Source organism: Haemaphysalis longicornis, unplaced genomic scaffold (genome assembly GCF_048455015.1).
Source record: "Haemaphysalis longicornis isolate Haplotype H1 unplaced genomic scaffold, Haemaphysalis longicornis Haplotype H1 scaffold_10, whole genome shotgun sequence".
In the NCBI taxonomy this organism is placed as follows: domain Eukaryota; kingdom Metazoa; phylum Arthropoda; class Arachnida; order Ixodida; family Ixodidae; genus Haemaphysalis; species Haemaphysalis longicornis.
The window spans coordinates 75,406,159-75,429,056 of NW_027526204.1; the positions used below are offsets into that span (position 1 = coordinate 75,406,159).

Sequence of the window (22,898 nt, forward strand, 5' to 3'; positions counted from 1 at the left end):
CGCCAATGTCCCACTACGATTGCTCAGTTACATTTCACGGGAGTGTCGATTAGGAGCGCCAATCTCCCGCTACAATTGCTCAGTCACATTTCGCGGGAGTGTCGATTAGGGGCGCCAATCTCTCGCCAGAATTGCTCAGTCACATTTCGCGGGAGTGTCGATTAGGGGCGCCAATCTCCCACTACAATTGCTTAGTCACATTTCGAGGGGCGTGTCGATTAGGGGCGCCAATGTCCCACTACAATTGCCAGTCACATTTCGCGGGAGTGTCGATTGGGGGCGCCAATCTCCCACTACAATTGCTCAGTCACATTTCGCGGGAGTGTCGATTAGGGGCGGCAATCTCCCACTACAATTGCTTAGTCACATTTCGAGGGGCGTGTCGATTAGGGGCGCCAATGTCCCACTACAATTGCCAGTCACATTTCGCGGGAGTGTCGATTAGGGGCGCCAATCTCCCGCTACAATTGCTCAGTCACATTTCGCGGCAGTTTCGATTAGGGGCGCCAATCTCTCGCCAGAATTGCTCAGTAACATTTCGCGGGAGTGTCGATTAGGGGCGCCAATCTCCCGCTACAATTGCTTAGTCACATTTCGGGGGAGTGTCGATTAGGGGCGCCAATCTCCCACCACAATTGCTCAGTCACATTTCGTGGGAGTGTCGATTAGGGGCGCCAATCTCCCACTACAATTGCTTAGTCACATTTCGAGGGGCGTGTCGATTAGGGTCGCCAATGTCCCACTACAATTGCCAGTCACATTTCGCGGGAGTGTCGATTAGGGGCGCCAATCTCCCGCTACAATTGCTCAGTCACATTTCGCGGGAGTGTGCATTAGGGGCGCCAATGTCCCACTACAATTGCTCAGTCACATTTCACGGGAGTGTCGATTAGGAGCGCCAATCTCTCGCCAGAATTGCTCAGTCACATTTCGCGGAAGTGTCGATTAGGGGCGCCAATCTCCCGCTACAATTGCTCAGTCACATTTCGCGGGAGTGTCGATTAGGGGCGCCAATCTCTCGCCAGAATTGCTCAGTCACATTTCGCGGGAGTGTCGATTAGGGGCGCCAATCTCCCACTACAATTGCTCAGTCACATTTCGCGGGAGTGTCGATTAGGGGCGCCAATCTCCCACTAGAATTGCTTAGTCACATTTCGCGGGAGTGTCGATTAGGGGCGCCAATCTCCCACTACAATTGCTCAGTCACATTTCGCGGGAGTGTCGATTAGGAGCGCCAATCTCCCACTAGAATTGCTTAGTCACATTTCGAGGGGCGTGTCCATTAGGGGCGCCAATGTCCCACTACAATTGCCAGTCACATTTCGCGGGAGTGTCGATTGGGGGCGCCAATCGCACGAAGTTTTGTGACGTCGCCGGAACGCGGCTGGGGAGTCACCATAGCTTTATATGTTTTCTTCATTATTTGGTTTATTCCTTATACGTTTTGCGATAAAATTGGTGTTAACATTATGAGGAAGAACGGCCCTTTGAGATTATTCGAACACGTAATTATTTTCAAACCTTACGCTGAGCTTAACAGCACGACCAGCGACGCCATACTTATTGCACGTCTAGCTGTGTGTGTTTGTTACTACGTTAGCCCTGATAGCGTGAGGTTAGGTTTAACACCAAGCCATCCCATACCCGCGTAGCTGGCTCACTCTGCTCAGCAGCAATCTGCGTCCTCATTCCCGACGGATGCGTTCGGGACTAATAGAAATTCGTAGGACGCCAATGGGAATTCACGAGACGCGTTTCCCGCGAGCTATAGCAACTTATCTGCAAGGTTTTCAGCACGGAGGCACTGAATGCTATGGCATTTAAGACACGCGACGTGAAATGACTGCATGATACGATTACTGGTGTTTGTTGTGGTACCGGATTTTCAGCCTGTTGAAATATATTGTTACAGGCGGCAGGGTAGGTTAAAAAACCGTTGTTGAAGGGGACATAATAAATTTACTGGTTGGTGATGACAGCCCGAGAGAGAGAAGGGGAGACAGACAGAGAGAGGGAATAAGCAGTTAATATATAACCAACATTGAAGGGTGGGGTCCTTAGTCCAGGACGGATGTGCCCCTCGCGACAGCTCGCTTTTCCAGCCGAAGCTGGTCTTCGAGGTCGGATCGCGACAGCACTCTCTCCCACTGCGCACAGGAAGGGATAAGGGGTGGTTCCAGTTATGGGGCTGGCTGCTCCCGCCCATGTGACGTGTTAACGTGTACCCGTCTCCTCGGAGAAGCGACAGAGCGGTTAGAGGCGATGACACTTGCAGTTGTCGGGTGTGAGAGCCTACTCGTCTCTACTAAGCGAATGATTCTTTCTTGCTCATTCGGGCTCTCTTTGAGCGGCGGTGACAGCCTAGGCCACGGCTGAGCACCACACAGTGCTTCTTCGTCGCCTGAGGTAGATGCACATGGCGGCACGAGCTTGGCGTCCGCTTCTTTCGCTTATCGTGGCGATATCTTCAAGTGCTTCGAACGAGGAGCGATTATATTGCTGGGATTTCCGATTATTGTCTTTCCGCGTTGTCTTAGCTGTGGGAGGCCACATGGCCGTGGTTGCGGAAGGAGGAAAAGGGACAAGGCGATAGCGATATGCCGTCTCCAATACAATGGAATGCAAGCGTCGGCGTCGTGGATACAGTGAGGTGAATCGTGAATATACTTGCACCTCTCGATATCAGCTCACCGGTCTCGCCAATTGTTCTGTCGTAATCAGCTCAGACTACGTGGAAGGGAGAAGTACCTGAATAGTGCATAGATATCTCATACCCACGGCGATTGTGTAAAACAAATCTGGGTAACAATGATGCCCCTCGAGGGGCGCGCTTATCAGCTGCTCTTTACTCAAGCTTTGATAAAACGGGTAGGTGCGCATGTTCTATATTTCATGGACTTCTGGTGCGTCCAGCCGTTTCTTCTTATTAAAGGTCGGGAAGCTTTTGTACGTCCGGAGAGGTTCTTCGCAACTTTATTTCTACGCCAGCGATAAGGGTGTCCGAACGTGCGCTACATTAGTCCACAACGGATGCCAACAATCCGAAACTTTGCATCGACAGACTGTGCCTTCTCTATTCACTTGCATGTTGCGATAGGGCGAGAAAGCGATAAAATCAGGGGCATGACGGCAATAGGACGATAAATTTCACCCATTTATTCAATTGCGAAGATAAGTATAGAACACAGGTGTTGACCTACCTGGTCGATTTCTGTGAAAGGGCTACTTCTGATTTCGACGGAGATTGGCCGGACTAGCGCGAATCCAGTATAAGAGGAGGGCAGCAGGAATAGTTTATGCGAGTAGACAGGCGGCTCTCAGAACTTGACGAGGCAGCGCCATGCGTCTGGCTGGCTGCGAAGGAATTTTGTTCTGGTGCACCGTAGTCTTGTCCTTGGAGGCATGGCTTGGATCGACCGTGACGGCGGCTGACCTTTCTCGACAACGGTTGTCGCTATATCACTGGCGCTGGGGTGAGTAAATGCACCAAGAGTGAGTTGTCCTTCCGTAATTTCTTACATCGATAGCTACTTATTGTTTAGTATACGGGGAATGCATTTTATCGGCACTTGCTCGTCGCAGCGTGTACGTGTATCCGGTACCGCAGCGAATGCGCAGCTGAATGAATTATGAAAAAGATTGATTGCCTTTGCGGGTTCGGTAACTTTGGGGATATAATCCAGGCCACCCTACGTCTGGATCAAGAATCGTGACCACTGTGCCACGATTGACTTGTTTTTCTTCTCCAGACGCGATACTTCTAAACTTCGCCGCAGCTTGGTTAGCGAATTACGAGGACAGTGTTCATACATCTATCTACAACCGGCCCATTTTTTAGTAATATTACTGGAGCGTCGATCAGTTCGTGGGTCAGCGCCTTACCACGGTAGAAAGCGCCAAACGAGCGAGAGTACACGCATGCGCAGAACGATCCCGCCAGTGCAACCATCGTCTGCTAGACTGTTCCCGCAAGCACGACACAGCCCCTTCCCCGGACAATCAGTTGGCTATCTTGATTGCCGGAAATGTGACAGTAATTTGAGTGCTTCTTGTTCACAGCAAGGCGGCTGATAACCAGAGGAAAGATCAGCGAAGTTGCATTTCCGTAAATTTCTTCCTAAAGGCTTGATAATGTGTTTGGCAGTTAAGGAATTAATAATATAATAATCATTTAGTTTTCTTTTTATCATTAAAGCATATCAATCAATCAACTTAGTCAGATAGGTATACTAGCCTTTCCGACAGTAAAGTTATTCGTACGCATCTTTATGTTGACAAAAGTGTGATCTTGATGAAACCACCGGCTCTGCAGCGTGTCCATCCAGCATGCGCGTCGATGAAAAAAAAGAAAAATGGAAGCCATCACACTCAGTGAAAGTGGATGACCAGCGTAGCTATTTAGCGCACGGAAGAGAGAAGACACGTGCTTTTCTCCTCCATTTCGCTGCTCTCATCATGAATTCAATGGAGCTTTGTTCAACGCAATTCAATTTTCCCGCATTCGCGCTCTCCCATGCGTCATCTGTTGGGACAGCGCGCTTCATTTTCTTTGTATGTTGTTGCCTGTTCGGCCTGGAACAACACGAGTGGGAGCTCTGTTCTTGTTGTGCTTTCTTTCATCTCGCACGAGCCGCAGCCTTTCTGCGCCACTTGTAACAAGTTATTTTTTTCGCTTGCCGTAGTAAAAACCGACCCAACATCCATTTGTACCTAGAAGATCGTGGGTACTCTAGATATTGCACTTACATTTTGCCTCGAACTTGCCTGAGGTTTCCTTTGCGCAAACAATAGGGGCGTGTGTGAGTAACGCCGGCAGTTTTATCGGATCGGAATGGCTGGGCCTACATATACTTCTTTTTGACGATTTGTTTCAACTTTGGACCGCAAAGTTCAATCGAGGAAGGGACGGACGGACGGAAAGAGACGGGACATACACAGCTTCGCTGTAAACTAAAAAAAAAGCTTGTCAGCTGTCTGAGATTGAATCATGCATGATGGTTACTCGGAATGGACGCGGAATGCTGATGGCGAAATCGTTGGCCATCAAGCAACCGGCGTCCGTTGGAAAGCATAGGTTTATGTAGCTCCCACGCAGTGACTAGGCGAAGCTCACAAGTCCATGCAAAAAGCTAGGAAAGGCTAAGTAAGGTCCTACGGAACTTCACGCAAGCCTTCATGCTGTCAAGGTCAATCAAGCGCCTCGTGCTGTTTCGGGGCGCCGACGGAGACAACGCAGAACAAGCTTTGTGCCCGACCGAATCGATCCGAGGCGCTGAGGGCTTTCACAGTGTAAACCTACACACAACGTAAGGCGGCATAGATCTCTCAAGGACAATAGAATTGATTTTTTGGGTCCTTGAAGCTTTCCACTCCTTGGATAAGTAGCAGCGGTGATTAAAAACCATCGCTGAATGATGTCTACGACGGTCCTAGAGAGTACTATCCTTGCTCAAGAACCCGCGGCTTCCTTAAGGCGTGGCCATGGGGGTGTTTCGGTGTCAGAATAACACCGACTGAAATTTTCTGAGCCCAGCATCCTTCCCTCCCCTACCTTTCGTTCTTGCTTTCACCAATGCCATGTACACACCGAATGGGCCCACTATAACGCGAAAACAAAAATAAGAAGGGTGTCGGTTTAATGAAGCCAAAAAAGTAATATTTTTTTGGGGCGCAAATCATCTCTTTATATTGGCCTCAAGGGCATACCGTGGCGCCACCTACGAGTGACGTCACTTGTAGGACGCCTACGCTGTCGTCTGCTAGAACACATTTCCTGTGCTTATGCGACTGCACGTTTTTTGTTGTGGCCACCGTGTGTCCCCTCCTCGCGGTTTTCATGCAAATTACAGAAGAAAGTTGTCTACAGAGCAAATATTCCGGGCAAGCAATCAAGGACTCCCTTGTTGCCGACGGCACCGCCGCTGCTGGGTACTTGCTACCATCGCCACCGACAGCTCGTACGCAGCCAGCCAATGCCAAGGACGACACAAATTGGTGCCGAGAAAAGTACACTGTTAATTCATTATGAAATGCTTGCGACGTGACATGTGCGAGGTGTGTGTGCAAAGAAAATGGACCTTGTAACAGCGACGGAAACGTGCCTCTCAGTTGTGATTTCACCACGCGTACTGCGCGCATTGTCCGGTAAATGAATGACTATGTGAGACCGGTGAGCGGATTGCTTCGTCACAGAAGCTTAAAAGTGCTGGTACGATCTGCACTTTGGCTTAAGCAGTGCCTATTTCGCCTTTATATATTTATGCCCTGATTTTATTAACGATCACTACTACTCCGTACTGCTGATATGTTTACTTTTCGCGACAACTTGTCCGCAATATACGAATGGTATTAACGCGAGTTTTCAACGCCTTCGAGAGGGCTAAGACGTGGATATGTTTATTTTTAATTAAAACATCTGCAACACGGCCTTACAATGAGCCTGAGCCTTTCTCTAGCGTCAAGTTCGAGAACTTACGACTGGTCAGAGAAGGCGTGGTTGTGTACGAGGCAAAACACGTCGTGGGGTAATGGGGAGTTGAACCAAGCGTTGGAGGCCCCCAAGAAGTTCGGGGAACCCAAAGCAACACGCTTGCATGCGGCGATTTTTAGAAAAGGGTCTTCTCCAACGGCTAGCTAGCAGCCGGTCGTCGGATGCGCGGAGTCCGATGTTGGGAACTTTAAGCTTGGCGTCGCGGCAGATATTTCATCGCCGCTATCGTTACAGTCGCGAATGACAATCCCATACACTTTTCACCACACCGTCACCCTCTTTCTCGTATGTGGAAGTTTGTATCCGTGTTGACTGTCATTTAAGCGATCGATGATCAAGCTACCTGACGCTGCCTCAGCCGATTTTTGCGCGCAGGTATCGTCACTCTTCGGCCGCTTGCCGCACCGAGCGCGAACTGGCCGGCGGCGCCGGGACCGACATCCGCGGCAGGTCGGCGTACATCGCGGCAGTTACTTGAGCATCGCTTTGAAAATCACAGCTGATTACACTACATAGCACAATTTTTCACCACACTAACATCCACTTTCGCGAATGTGGAGCTCCTTTTCCGCGATCAGAGAGATTTCAAAAACCGGCAACAAGGTGTTGCTGTCGTGACCTGCGTCGGTTCGAGCCGCCGGCGGGCAGGCACGGCGGGCGTGGGTGTGTGGGGCGTTTCTGCGAACGGTAAACGCATCATGATTTACTGCTACACTTATTTCTTACGAACGACAAGCGACATATAGAAATTTAGCTCGGTGATCGTCGTAGCGGAGCTAAATTTTGATTGGGCAAACGAGCCGCAGCTTACGCTTACACCGGGTTCGGTCCCATACGTCCGCATACACCACCACGCTCAAGTCGTTTGCGGGCAGCCTGCTATGGTTGACACGGTTATAAAGTCCCTATGAGGTCAAACAACGCTTAACGCACTGATAATTAACTTGAAACGTTGAAAGCTAACTCGAAAATAAACTTAGAAAGCCCGTACTAAACGAAATGTCTCGCGCTGCAAGCCAACTACGCAGCGAGGGAGAAGCGGGGATCCTGCAAGTGACGTCAAAACGATCGCCGCGCCGGCCTCTTCGGTGGTGGCCCTCGCGGCCAATACCTGCGGCGGAGAACATCCAGGAAATATATTTCTGGCTGTGCCGCTGTTAAGACCCACATGTCCATCAACCCAAGGAAGGTGGATTTCAGTCACATGAGGGGGCGAAGTTATTGAAACGTGCGTTGAGAAGGGTAGCTTTAGGGTTAGCAAGCGCTAAGCAGATTGAAAGCGAATCGGGAATTGTAGCTGTAGAGACAATCGATGCATACAGCGTTTGTAGACTGAAGACAATTGCCGAGAATTCTGCACAGAATATAGGAGTAACATAAATCAGACGGACAGCAAACTAGTTAGGGTAAATAAATTGATACAGATGCCTCACGGCATCTGTATCAATTATAGCTCTTGCCTACATTGATCACAAATGATTTTGGAGGCGGCCATGTGGGGTATTTATAACAGCGAAGCTATTCTTGGCCGAGGATTTCAAGGGACGAAATGTGTTTACGTGGTCCGAGCAATCCGGAGACGCCATAACATAACGAGGAAGTTAGCATGCCAGAAGTACACATGTAGAAAGCTAAAAGAATGGTTTTTCGATACAGTTAAATAGGCAAAAAGTTTCTAAACTACCACACCCGGCGGCAATGTTTGTACTTGTACCGAAGCAAAAAGAAAACAAAGCATATCTGAGGCAAGGAATCAGTACATAAGGGTTATTCGAATTGTTGTTTCAATTAAAAAAGCACGGCTTCTTGATTGTCTCAAAAACACGCCGTGAAAAAACAAAAAGCCCTCGTGTCGCCCTCTCGCGGCTTTGTTCCAAGTTGAGAAGTAACAAAAGATTCCAGTGGATCGCGCGAGCAGAGGAACACGACAAAAATGAATTCGTGCGGACGGGAATCGATCTACTGGGGTAGAGAAATTATAGGAAGCTTTTCCTTGCGACTAGGGAACGCCAGGCATCTTGCAGTTAACATGAGCGTTCTCGACGTGAAGTCAGTGCAGCCGGGCTAATTTGTTTGGGAGGATTTACGCAAGTTTATACAGAGGCGAGTACTGCCATCAAGAAGGGAAATCACACCGAACGTTCAAATAAAGGTATTTAAGGAGGTATTTTATGGGCAGTATAATCTTGGCACTGGTGCGCAGAAACGAAGCTGACAAATAAAGATGTACTGCAACGTGATACCCCAGAGTCACAGACGGTCATTAAGGTTTCCGCGGTAAGTATGCGAAGCCTATTTAACAGAGGAGGAAGGCGCTTCCAAATACAGAAGAGCATTAGCTCTACCATGATGTGAAAAGCTTGGCTTTCCAAAAGGATAAGACGACGAAGCTTATGCAACGCGACCCAGAGACTAGCAAACAACCAAACACTGTAGTAGGGCGAACGCCCATTCATTATATCATAATAATGACAGAGATAAATAACTTATCATATTCGTTGGGAGCTAGGACGTGGTGGCGCTTTTATGACCAGGGCCCCAGTCTCCGGGGCGATTGCTCTGACAATGGGTCGGCACTGCTCGTCCAGTGCCTCACTGCACCGCTTCTTTGTTCTTTGTTGAAGAAGAGGGTCTCTGAACCTTCCCTTCTGTCTATGACTGAGATGCCTCAACATATCGGGGCTCCTGCGAAAATGGCTGTTGTATATTATAGTTCCAAGGTATTAAAAAAAGAACGTGCGAACTGATGTACATTCCGAAAATGAGGCAATATTGTGTCTGATGAACTTTGCTTGTTCTTGTTCTAATTAAGAACCAGCCTGCATTCAAGAAAAAGTGGAGGAGTGCGCTAAAACTGGGCAAACGTGCGATGAGGCCACAGGAGAGTGCACCTGCGAACCTCCGAAGGTGATTGTAGAAGGCATGTGCAGAGGTAAGTGGTTGAGACGCAGCTATCCTGCAAACTCGTCCCGGGAACTGGCAATTGATTTTGTTCTTAAGTCAGCATTTCTGGGGTAATGTCAATCGAGAAGTGTGTTGGAGTGAAGCATAAATGTGAAATAGCGCGGGGAGGCTGAACCGTGCATACATGTAAGCAGCAACACTTTATAATTTTCAAGTTAAAACATACTATTTCCAATATGCTGCTATAACCCTTGAAAAATTGGTCGTATACATATATGCATAACTGGATTGATTTATTTATACAATATTTGTAGTAGTGTAATGATTTATTGTAGAGATTAGCTCCTACCCAAGAAGGAGCTGGCTACTCTAAATTTTGGAGTAACTTATACGTACAATGGTTGTCATAATACCTGACGGAATGGGTCAGCGGCTAAGGCATTTTCCTGCTCAGCTGCTTAGCCCACGTACGCGGGTTCGATTCCCGGCCGCGGCAGCCGCTCTCCTAATGGAGACGGAAAGCAAGAATACCCGTGTGTTCGAGATTTTGGCGCACGATACAGATCCAAAGGTGGTCAAATTATTCTGGAGCCCTTCACTACAGCGCGCGTCATAGCCTGTGTCGTTTCGGCGCGTTAAAAAAAGAAAGGTTGTCATAATGAACCACGAGGTTAAACGAAGCACATTGAAAGGGAAACGGCTGAAAGCTAAAATTACCTGGAAATAAATTTAGTGGTATTCTTTTTCTCCATCCTGTAATCATTTGCAAAATACAAATTTTAAGTGTAAGCAGCAAGACTTTTAGGTTTTCATTCTTAAACTGAATATTTCCAATATGCAGGCGTGACACCTGAAAAGTTGGTTATATAAATGCAAGCGTAACTGGATTGATTTATTTATACAATATTTGTAATAGCGGTCCGAGATTTCTCAAATTGGCGGTCTCTGCAGAACTGACATGCGCTACATTCATTGCGTAATCAGCTTGGGAGATACTTCGCAGAGAAATGCAAGATTTATTTCATGTGTGAGCAATGTGACAGTCATTAGCTGTTTTATGCTACTTTTGAGTTCATCGTTCTCACTCTCTTAACAACCATGGGGATGTAGTAGTAGTGTATTCAGCTGCTCAAGACTATGTGGCGAGGCCCGTTTTAAAGAAGCGAAGCCGTGATTCTTTGATATTGTACAAACTACGCTCGAGCCTAAACATCCCTGGAACATATTGTAGCAGCCTGTGTGTTATGTAATAATCAGTCACCGTCAGCTACGGTGCAATCCGAAGTTCGCGCTTTAATTGCTTATGTTGCAATCCTAATTTTTGTGGCTAATCACACGCCTTGGTGTTTCTTGTTCCCTTGCTGGTGTTCCAACGAAGCGATAAATAGTGTCTGTGGAAATTTTCATGGCATTTTTGGCATAGAACTTCGTCTGGCACCCTTTTCGTTTTTATAGATGTTTTTTCCCTGTCTCCTCCAACTACTTTAATAACTGTTTCCAGTCTTCGGTACCGCAGTATTGGGGATATGCCTACATGGAGGCCTACATGGAGGCCATATGCCTACATGGAGGCCAAAATGATCTTGGAGGAGGTCATAGGCAGTCGAAGATGTTATTGCGCGGCATTTTTAGCAGCGAAGCTGTCCTTTGTCGCAGATTTAAAGTTACGAAATGTGCTTACGTGTTCGCAGTGATGTGGAGATGGCATAACATAAGAAATAGGAGACCATACGCGAAGTACCCCTGCAGAAAAGTTAAAGAACGCTTGAACGAGACGCTTATATAGGCAAAGGATTGGTAAACTACTAAGTCTGGCAGCAATACGTACTTGTACTTCTCAATAATGTCGAGAAAAAAAAAACATTAAGCATTTTAGAGGCAAGAAAGCAGCACATAAGTAATAGTTGCATTGTTGGTTTAATAAAAAACATGGCTTCTAGATTGTTAAAAAATACGCTGTGAAAACTAACAGCGTTCGTGTCGCCCTCTCGCGGCTTTGTTCCACGTTGAGAAGTAACAAAAGATTCCAGTGGATCGCGCGAGCAGAGAGAGAGAGAGAGAGAAAACATTTATTGCCCAGTCACCGACCTAAGTCCAGGTCAGCTAAACGACGGATCCTGTGGCGTCACTGTCTTCATGGTAGTCCAGAATGTCCTTGGAGATCTTCTGTATATGAAGGCAGAGAGCCTCCTGGGCGGCCCGAACGTCTGTTCCGGGCGGGGGAGCCAGCCAAGTGTCCCACGAGGTGATGCGGGAGAGGGAGGGGGGAAGCTTCGGGGGGTGGCAGTCCCAGTAGGAGTGAGGAATAGAGGGGTATGCGCCGCAAGAAGGGCAGGTTGGGGGACCGGAGCACTTGCGAATGCGATGTAGAATGTGGTGAGATGGGAGGGAGCGGGTATGAGCCTGGCGGAGAAGAACGGTGTGGGCGCGAGTGAGTGGACGCGAGAACTGAATATTTCTAATGTGCCGGTGTGACGCCTGAAAAGTTGGTTATAAAAATTCAAGCGCAACTGGATTTATTTATTTATACAATATTTGTAATAGCGTGCCGAGATTTTTCAAATTGGCTGTCTCTGCTGAACTGACATGCGCTAAATTCATTGCGTAATCAGCTTGCGAGATACTTCGCAGAGAAATGCAAGATTTATTTCATGTGTGAGCTATGTCACCGTCATTAGCTATTTTATGCTACTTCTGAGTTCGTCGTTCTCACTCTCTTAACAACCATGGGGATTTAGTAGTAGTGTATTCAGCTGCTCAAGACTATGTGGCGAGGCCTGTTTCAAAGAAGCGAAGCCGTGCATCTTTGATATTGTACAGACTACGCTCGAGCCTAAACATCCCTGGAACATATAGTAGCAGCCTGTGTGTTATGTAATAATCATTCACCGTCAGCTACGGTGGAATCCGAAGTTCGTGCTTTAATTGCTTGTGTTGCAATCCTAATTTTTGTGCCCAATCATACGCCTTGCTGTTTCTTGTTTCGTTGCTGGTGTTCCAACGAAGCGATAAATAGTCTCTGTTGAAAGTTTCATGGCATTTTTGGCATAGAACTTCGTCTGGCACCATTTTCGTTTTTATAAATGTTTTTTCCCTGTCTCCTCCAACTAATGTAATAACCCCCTCTGTAACGCCGTAAAGGCCCTGATGGTACTCTAATAAATAAAATAAATAAACTGTTTCCATTCTTCGGTACCGCAGTATTGGGGATATGAAGAAATCGTATTCTACTATCAATTAACAAACTCATTTCGGCCACAAAAAAAGGGGGTGGTAAAGGCGCCTTAAATAGGCTTCCGAAGCATTTCAATCGCGCTATCGCTAGAGTAACCCTTCACGACAACATACACCAAAATGTTTCACCTTTGCCTAAGGCAGGGGCCGCACAAACATGCACAAAGGATCCTTTATTTCTTTCCTTGGTTGCTTACCACTTCCTCACCGCCATGCTCCCATGCTCTGACGCGCAGCATAATGCTCTGACGCAGTCTGTATGACGCACGGAGCACTGAACAGTACAGCACCGATATTGGTGGGCCCTTTTAAATGCTGCATCCAATCAGCGTTTCCAAAACGCGGATGCGGTTCCGGAGAGCGGCGCTCCGGCACCGGCGGCAAGGCGTATCTCAGTAGGGACGAATGTCGATCGTCGCCATCCTCCACACGAGCTCAGCTGAGTTTGTGGATATAGCACGTCGTTTACAAGATACGAATAACGCTGAAAGAAAAAACTGGCTCCAGTCCATGCTGGGAAGGTGGTTGGAAAGCAAAACTTTAAACGACACCCAGAACAATTGCCCATGCGACGTCTCTTGAATTCACACACACGTGGCTGTACAAAGACTGAAACCAGAGATTGTGCCAGGAGTTACCTCGAATTTGCGGGGGCGGCGTCCCGAACGCACACAGCAGCGTCGGCCACGGCCGGGCTAGATTGGCGGACCCCGCCGCTGTAGCCCGGCCGTGAGTCGGGAGAATGAAACCGGAGAGGATCGTCTTTCGAAGGGTCAGACAGCGGAACCTAGTCATCCTGATGTGCTAGATTTGGGCTGCAGCACCGTGCGACACAAGCGCAGACACCGAAACAACCCGGCATGTGAGCTTAGTGATTCCCATTTATACCGATTTACACGAGCTACTTTAGCTAGTTTGAGAATTGTGAGAAAACTGAGGGAGCTTTCATAATCGCTTTTTTTCAGAACCAGTTGCTACTCTCGCCTTTTGTAATACCTCTCAAAACACAACCCAATTGGTATTCACCAATTCAAAAAACGGAGTCCCCTTCGTTGAAAGCAGTGCGCAAAAGTTAGCGTTTGCCTAGCGGCCAGATGTCAGCATGTAATTTGTACATTTTATTTTCCCGTGATGCAAACCAATCCTTAACGTATCTTTGCCATACCACCGCTCAATTCCGTAGGGTTCGGGTTACCCTGGAGGTGCTGTCGAACAAGTTAATCAAGCCGTGTGAAGGCAGCGCGCAATGGAGGCGAAGCTACGCCAAAACAGGCGCAAAACAACCGTCGCTAAAGCAGACGACAAAGCCGTACCACCGATGCCGCCGCCCGCGAGCAGGCACTTGCGCTCGGGGAACGCTGGGTATTCGTCGCTCCATCTACTGTGTGCCCTTGATTGAAATCCTCCGCCCCCCCCCCCTACCCCTCCCCCACTCCGCGGCCCCTCTGCTGCGGTGGGAGTTTGTTGCCCGCACGCCACGACAGAACCTTTGGCTGGTAGAGCTAGGAAGCCTTGCGTCTATGCAGGTGGAAACGCCGCTATACGCGCGACCGCGGCAAGCACCTGCCTCCACGGTCGACAAGTAGCCCACTGTGCGGTGTATGTGCAATACGGCATACACAGCAGTAGCTAAAACTTGTCACAGCCCCCCAGAGCGGGACTATTGCTGAAAAGCAGTCTTAAATGTGTGAGAGGGGGTGATAGTGCAGTGAAAGATTGCGCTGGTGATCGTCGCCAGCGCGGTCTCGTAAAGCGGTGTCTGAATAACTGCGGCGATGCTAAGCCTTTTCTCCGACCTCGGAGGGAACAGTTCGCAGTGACCGCGCCGTATGGAGGAACGCTAGCGGGGCGCTAGTCGTTGGTGGCAATCTTCAAGTGCTGTCGTGAAAAAGCAAGTTGTGTTTGGAAACCCTATCTGGCCTTCAAGGCTTGTTTCCGCTATTATACAACTGATGTGCCGATGTGGGCACGGCCGAAACGAGGACCCGGCCGAATGGCAGTTCGATGCGGGCCGAACACCGACCGGTCCCGCTGAGCGGTAGCGGCTGCAGTAGGCGGAGATTGGCTGTCGTCTGCTAAAAAAAAGCATGTCATAACGCTGAGCGGAGAAAACGGCTGCGCGCAACTCCAAGCAGCCCCGTTTCTCTGGGTGATGTTGAGCCTGGCCGGTGACGTCACAGCTTCCACAGTGCTTTAGGCGCGGAGAGAGGGAAAATGGTCGAGGGCTAACGTAGGGCCCTTTTAAAGCAAAGCTTTCTACCTCTACCAGCCAACGGTTCCTTCGTGGCGTGCGGGACAAGAAACTCCCAACGCGGCTGGGAAGGCGGAGGGCGCTTTTCACTCACGGAGCACAGTAAAGATGGCGCGGAGATAGCGTTCGCCGTGCTCACTCCGGCGGGTGCGTCCATAGAGTTTCTTACAATATACACTAGAGAGGAATCTGGCTCTAGCGTCTATGCGGCTCACATTCAGGCCGTCTGTGTAGTCATGGACCACTACTACATCATGCGCTCGCCTTAGTTTCATTATTCGCTTGTATTGAAATGCTTTAGTGACCGCAAATTTAAACAAAGTATCACAAAAACGCGAAGAATAGTGTAATAGTGCAAGTGGAAAATAAAACAGGCGGTTTCGAAATAAGGGAAAAGGAAGTAAAGCGTATTTTTTCAGGAACGTTTGTGCCTGCTCTTTTGCTGGCGAAGGTGGTAGTTATGAACAATGTTAATATTTCGGGGGAAACTCATTAGAGACTCTTATTTTAATTTTACCATTATTTCAAATAATAAGCCATTTAAAGAGTTTGGAAATTTTTTGAGCGTGCCAATGAAAACGTTTCCTTCGTGGTGCACCGACCGTCAGCTACAGTTTAACAAGAAAAAAGAAAACGTGGCGTTAAACAGTCGCGGACGATGACAAGATAGGAAGGATTCAGGCGCCGGTATCTGTCTTCGTTGAAGTTCGTTTTTTTTTCGTTTTTTCGTCGGCTTCAAATTTCGCGGCGGCATATTACCCGCTCAGACTTACGTCCTTCGACTGCGGCATGACCAACGTGAGGTGCGATCACGCACTGCCTGCTGTTTCACCGAACACGGCTACCACAGAACAGGGAGGATTTCGGCTTCCTCGTAAACGTGTTAATGAATAGTGAAGAACGCAAATCCCCAAAAGCGCTTAAGAATACCTTTGTCATGCCAGGCCAAGCCAAAAGGGGGGTCTTTCCATAAACCCCCACGACGACATGGATTACCAGGCGCAGTTTCCTCTCTATTATACTTACTAAGAAACTCTATGGGTGCGTCGACAGCAGCCTCCCGCCGGGTTTGTCGTCTGCTTTAACGAAGGTGTTGGGCCTGTTTTGGCGAAGCTTCGCGTCCATTGCGCGCTTACTTCCTACGGCTTCAATAACTTGTTCGACCGCACCTCCTGGGTAACCCGGACCCAATGGAAATAATTGGCCCTACGGCAAAAATATGTTAAGGATTGGCTTGCAGGGCGGGAAAACCAAATGTAGAGACCACTTACAGAAAATAAATCTTGCAACGACAATGAGACTGATTCGTGCTGCCATTACAGCTTCAACAATCTACAGAATCTTACGGCGGCTAATAAAGGCGTTGTCTCAATGACATCGACAACAGGCCCGTAGAGTGCTACCCTTGCCAGTGAATCTGCGGTTTCAGTAAAGGTGATTCCCGCATTCCCAGGGACCCAAAGAAGGTCAACTTCAGTTATATGAGGGGGCAGAGGTGATCGAAACGTCCGTAGAAGAGGTGAGTCTTTAGGAGAAGAAAGGGCTAAGCATACAGATAGTGAATCTGTAATTATAAGTGGAGACGATACCGATATGTCAAGCTTTCGTAGTGCCAAGACAATTGCCAAGAATTCCGCATAGAATATAGCGATAAAATCCACCAGACGAACCGAAAAGTACCAATTTAGTGAAGGGGAAACTATACCTATTCCGGATTTTTCATCTCGTTGAGAAGCATCTGTATATATGATAGTAGCTTGCTGAGTTGAGGCCAAATGATCTTGTAGGATATCATTGAGCAGTCGGGAAGGTAGCATTTTAGCATTTTGGGGAAAGATGTTCCGGAAGTTGACCGTTATCGTATGACCCCTATCAAGAGATGGAAATACGTTATTGAGCGCAACCCCTAATGGAGACACCAAGCTTTGTGCTAGAGTAACTTGCGGTCGATAGGACCTGGGCCACTGGGCCGCCAGAAGCACAGCTGGCTCAGCTACAAAGATGAATTGTGCCCTGTTAACCCCCGTGCCATAGGCTCTTATGCTCTCAGGAAAGTATCCAGAGTGAGTATTCGAAATCGGTGTATCAGAGGGGGAACTCGGGCTTCCAAATAAAGTAACGCATTAGATGCGACTGCATCTCATTCACTCGCCTTGTCCCTCCATACGGCGTTATTGTCCGTCCACGCCCCTCCCCCTACACTATAAAAAAAATAATAGTTAGCGGCGTCCGGTTTCGACCCCACGACCCTGTGCGCGGAAGGCGAGGTACATGGTGCTCTTCCCACCGCGCCACAAAACCGAGACAGAATCAAATGCTACGAACGCGCCTGATATCCTTGACTCGTTTAAAATACATCAAGAAGCTACTGATACAACGCATGATTGGGCAAAGTCCCTATGAGGTCAAACAACGCTTCACGCACTGATAATTAACTTCAAACGCTGAAAACTAACAAGAAAATAAACTTAGAAAGCCCGTACTAAACCAAATGTCACGTACTGCAAGCCAACTATGCAGCGAGGTAGAAGCGGGAATACTGGAACTGACGTCAAAACGATCCGCGCGCCGGCCTCTCCAGTGGTGGCCCTCACGGCCAATACCTGCGGCGGAGAACAACCAGGAAATATATTTCTGGCTGTGCCGCTGTTAAGACCCGCATGTCCATCAACCCAAGGAAGGTGGATTTCAGTCACATGAGAGGGCGAAGTTATTGAAACGTGCGTTGAGAAGGGTAAATTTATGGTTAGCAAGCGCTAAGTAGATTGAAAGCGAATCGGGAATTGTAGCCGGAGAAACAATCGATGCATACAACGTTTGTAGACTGAAGACAATTTCCGAGAAATATGCACAGAATATAGGAGTAACATCAATCAGACGGACAGCAAACTAGTTAGGACCCATGTTAAATTGATACAGATGCCGTGAGGCATCTGTATCAATTATGCATCTGTATCAATTATAGCTCTTGGCTAAATGGATCACAAATGATTTCGGAGGCGGCCATAGGTAGTCGGGGATGTAAATATGGGGTATTTATAACAGCGAAGCTGTTTTTGGCCGAGGATTTCAAGGGACGAAATTTGTTTACGTGGTCGGAGCGACGCGGGGAGGGCATAGCATAACGCGGAAGTGAGCATGCCAGACGTACACATGCAGCAAGCAAAACGAATGCTTGAACGATACAGTTAAATAGGCAAAACGTTAATAAACTAGCACAGCTGGCGGCAATCTTTGTACTTGTACCGAAGCAAAAAGAAAACAAAGCATATCTGAGGCAAGGAATCAGTACATTAGGGATATTTGTTGTTTCAATTAAAAAAGCACGGCTTCTTGATTGTCACAAAAATACGCATTGAAAAAACAAAAAGCACTCGTGTCACCCTCTCGCGGCTGTGTCCCAAGTTCAGAAGTAACGAAGGGTTCCACTGGATCGCGCGAGCAGAGGAACGCGACAAAAATGAATTGGTGCGGACGTGAATCGATCTACTGGGGTAGAGAAATTATAGGAAGCTTTGCCTTGCGACTAGGGAACGGCAGGCACCTTGCAGTTAACATGAGAGTTCGCGACGCGAAGTCAGTGAAGCCGGGCTAATTTCTTTGGGAAGATTTACGGAAGTTTATACAGAGGCGAGTACTGCCATAAAGAAGGGAAATCACGCCGAACGTTCAAATAAAGATATTTAAGGATGTATTTTATGGGCAGTATAATCTTGGCACTGGTGCGCAAAAACGAAGCTGACAAATAAAGATGTACTGCAACGTAATACCCCAGAGTCACAGACGGCCATAAAGGTTTCCACGGGAAGTATGCGAAGCCTATTTAACAGAGGAGGAACGCGCGCTTCCAAATACAGAAGAGCATTAGCTCTACCATGCTGTGAAAACCTTGGCTTTCCAAATGGATGAGACGACGATGGTAATATAACGCGACCCAGAGACTAGCAAACAACCAAACACTGTAGTAGGACGAATGCCCATTCTGTATATCATAATAATGAGAGAGATAAATACCCTCCCATCCGTGAGGAGCTAGGACGTGGTGGCGCTTTTATGTCCAGGGCCCCAGTCTCCGGGGCGATTGCTCTGACAATGGGTCGGCACTGCTCGTCCAGTGCCTCACTGCACCACTTCTTTGTTCTTTGTTGAAGAGGATCTCTGAACCTTCCCTTCAGTCTATAACTGAGATGCCTCAACATAGCGGGGCTCCTGCCAAGCTGGCTGTTGCATATTGTCCCTAGGTATTAAAAAAAACAACGTGAGAAAAGAGAAATGGTGTACATTCCGCAAATGAGGCAATATTGTGTCTGATGAACTTTGCTTGTTCTTGTTCTAATGAAGAACCAGCCTGCACTGAAGAAAAAAAGGAAGAGTGCTATAAAACTGGGAAGACCTGCAATGAGCCCACAGGAAAGTGCACCTGCGAGCCTCCGAAGGTGATTGAAGGTGGCGTGTGCAGAGGTGAGTGGTTGTGACGCAGCTATCCTGCAAACTCGTCCCGGGTACCGCCAATTTATTTTGTTCTGAAGTCAGCATTTCTGGGGTAATGTCGAGAAGTGTGTTGGCGTGAAGCAAAGATGTGAAATAGTGCGGAGAGGCTGAACCGCGCATGCACCTCCGCATTACAGGGTTTAATTCGTGCCACCTTTAAGGCTTTGCTTTGTAAACGTGAGCGCGATAAAATTGCCTAAGGGCCCCGCTTTTCACTTCATTTTCTGGGCCGTATTACACTGGCCCCGCTGCGGAAGGTGAACGTTGCTTCAGAAACGGTGTCCTGGTACGAAATCTTTAACCTGCGCTGCCAGCATAAAAGTGTGTTGCGTGTCACCTGTACTAGCTTTCTTAAGATTTTTCTATCTTCTGAAACCCGTTAAGGTACATGTTACCATAATTCAAATACCTGCACTCCCTTTACCCGTGCGAATGTTCACATTACGAGGACGCATATTGAGTGGTTCGAAACACCGCTCTTAGTACTCATTACGACATACCCCGATATAAAACATACCATTCGAGCCCCAAAGCAGCTCGCTTGTTATCGCAATGTTAGCGTCATAAAATAAGCCTAGAGAGAGAACTAAGGATTTATTGTAGAGATTAGCTCCTACCCAAGAAGGAGCTGGCTACACCAAATGTTGGAGTAATTGAAACGTACAATGATTGACACAATGAACCAAGAGGTTATTACTAGGGAAAATAGCACATACTGATGTAATAAAGAAGCGATAAAATACCTCAGTGGTAATTTTCATAGTCTCTTCGGACAAGAACATCTTCTGACACGCTTTTAGTTTTTAGAGATACATTTTGTCTACCTGAAACTCTAACTCCTTTAATACTATTTCTATTCTTCTGTTCCCGTGATACTGGGGCTATGAAGTAATGGTATTCTACTGTCCAATAACAAGCTCATCTCCAGCAGGCAACATAGCGGGGCTGTTAGGTTGGCCGTCCGCCAGAGAATTTGTGGGGCCGCATTTAGACATTTTTATGACCTTTATTTCTGGTCGGGAATAACTGAAGATCTGCGCCAGAATCGGGAAGGAGATGGGACAACATTACTGCCTGTCCTGGCCTTTATGCTTCCCTCCTTAGAATATATGTGAGTGTGGAACATGAGTAAACGCCGCGGATCATCTTGCCGGGTGACCTACTTGCCCACATTCAGAAACTTCATGTAATTGTTCTGTAGCTACGCGGATACATTGTTTCGAAGGGTGCATTGTCCAGGACATTTAGACTGTCTGCTGACCATTGCTTTTCACTCTATAAATATTGTAGGGGAAGACATTGTAGTTGTTTTAAATTGTTACCGACCCTCGACCGAACCCTTTCGGGGCGCTGAGGGCTTTTACAGTGTGAACGTACGGAGAACTTAAAGTGGCATAAATCTCCCACAAAGAATAAAATTCATTCCTTTGGTCCTTGAAGCTTCAGAAACCTATGATACCCACCAGCGGCTATAAAACCCATTAACTGAATGTCGTCAACGACGGTCTTGGAGAGCACTATTCTTCCTAGAGAGCCCGCGCCTTCATTAACAAACTAAGGCGAAGACATGGGGTGTTTCGGTTTCAGAACTTGTCCCCAAATTTTCTGAGCCCGGCGTCCCTCCCTCCACTATCGTTCGTCCTTGTTTTCACTTATGCTATGTACACACCGATTGGATCCACTAAAAAGTAAAACAAAAATATGAAGGCAGTCTGGTTATTAAAGCCCCAAAAGGAATGACATTTTCTTGGGGCGCAGGATCTCCCTTTATATAGCGGCGGCAGATAAGACCCCCGAAATATACTTCTGGCTACGCCGCTGTTAAAATATCCGCGTGCACAGAAACCCAAAGAAAGTGCATTTCAGTCAGCTATAGGGACCGGAGTTATGGAAACGTTGCATTGTAGGAGTGTATCCTATAGAAGTGTAGCAGTGTAAGAGCTAAGCAGACTGAAATCGAATCTGAAATGGTTACCGGGGACACAATTGATGCATACAACGTTGGTAGATCGAAAACAATTGCCATGCTTTCAGCACAGAATAAAGGAGTAAACTCAGTCAGACTGACTGAAAACGACCAGTTAATTCAGGGCGGGGGAAATATGGCTATTGCAGTCTTTCCATCACGCCGTGAGGTATCTGTATCTATTAAAGCTCTTGCCTACAAGGAGGCCAAAATGATCTTGGAGGAGGTCATAGGCAGTCGAAGATTTTATTGCATGGCATTTTTAGCAGCGAAGCTCTTCTTTGTCGCAGATTAGAAGTTAGGAAATGTGCTTACGTTGTCGCAGCGATGTGGAGATGGGATAACCTAACAAAGAGGAGACCATGCGCGAAGTACCCCTGCATCAAAGTTAAAGAACTCTTGAACGAGACGCTTATATAGGCAAAAGATTGGTAAACTACTAAGTCTGGTGGGAATACTTGTACTTGTCAATATTGTCGAGAGAAAAAAAAACATTAAGCATAATTAAGGCAAGAAAGCAGCGAATCAGTAATAGTTGCATTTTTGTTTTTAATTAAAAAAACATGGATTCTCGATTGTTAAAAAAATACGCCGTGAAAAAGCAAAAAGCGCTCGTGTCACCCTCTCGCGGCTTTGTCCCAAGTTCAGAAGTAACAAAATGTTCTAGTGGATCGCGCGAGCAGAGAAACAGGACAAAAATGAATTGGTGCGAACGGGAATCGATCTACTGGGGTACAGAAATTATAGGAAGCTTTGCCTTGCGACTAGGGAACGCCAGGCACCTTGCAGTTAACATGAGTATTCACGACGTAAAGTTTGGGAAGATTGACGGAAGTTTATACAGAGGCGAGTACTGTCATCAAGAAGGGAAATCACACAGAACGTTCAAATAAAGATATTTAGGGAGGTATTTTATGGGCAGTATATTCTGGGCACTGGTGCGCAGAAACGACGCTGACAAATAAAGATGTACTGAAACGTAATACCCCAGAGTCACAGACCGTCATAAAGGTTTCCACGGTAAGTATGCGAAGCCTAGTTAACCAAGGAGGAACTCGCGCTTCCAAATACAGAAGAGCATTAGCTCTACCATGATGTGAAAAGCTTGGCTTTCCAAAAGGATAAGACGACGAAGCTTATGCAACGCGACCCAGAGACTAGCAAACAACCAAACACTGTAGTAGGGCGAACGCCCATTCATTATATCATAATAATGACAGAGATAAATAACTTATCATATTCGTTGGGAGCTAGGACGTGGTGGCGCTTTTATGACCAGGGCCCCAGTCTCCGGGGCGATTGCTCTGACAATGGGTCGGCACTGCTCGTCCAGTGCCTCACTGCACCGCTTCTTTGTTCTTTGTTGAAGAAGAGGGTCTCTGAACCTTCCCTTCTGTCTATGACTGAGATGCCTCAACATATCGGGTCTCCTTCCAAGCTGGCTGTAGTATATTGCCCCAACGTATTAAAAAAAAAACAACGTGAGAAATGGTGTACATTCGGCAATTGAGAGCAATATTGTGTCTGATGAACTTTGCTTGTTCCTGTTCTAATTGATAACC

The 22,898-nt window shown here is 47.4% G+C and overlaps 1 protein-coding gene across 3 annotated transcripts in view; it reads left to right on the forward strand.

Moving 5' to 3' along the window:
* The first annotated feature begins 2,899 nt into the window (after positions 1-2,899).
* Positions 2,900-22,898, forward strand: part of LOC144158796 (uncharacterized) — a 118,944-nt gene continuing 98,945 nt past the window's right edge. For 2 of the 3 annotated variants that reach the window (XM_077689936.1, XM_077689938.1), the window contains exons 1-3: positions 2,909-3,473; positions 9,303-9,422; positions 19,221-19,340. In XM_077689936.1, coding sequence (XP_077546062.1) covers positions 3,341-3,473; positions 9,303-9,422; positions 19,221-19,340 — 373 coding nt within the window. In that variant the 5' untranslated portion in view covers positions 2,909-3,340. Of the gene's footprint in view, positions 3,474-9,302; positions 9,423-19,220; positions 19,341-22,898 lie in introns of all 3 variants that reach the window. The other variant, XM_077689937.1, reaches the window with a different exon arrangement.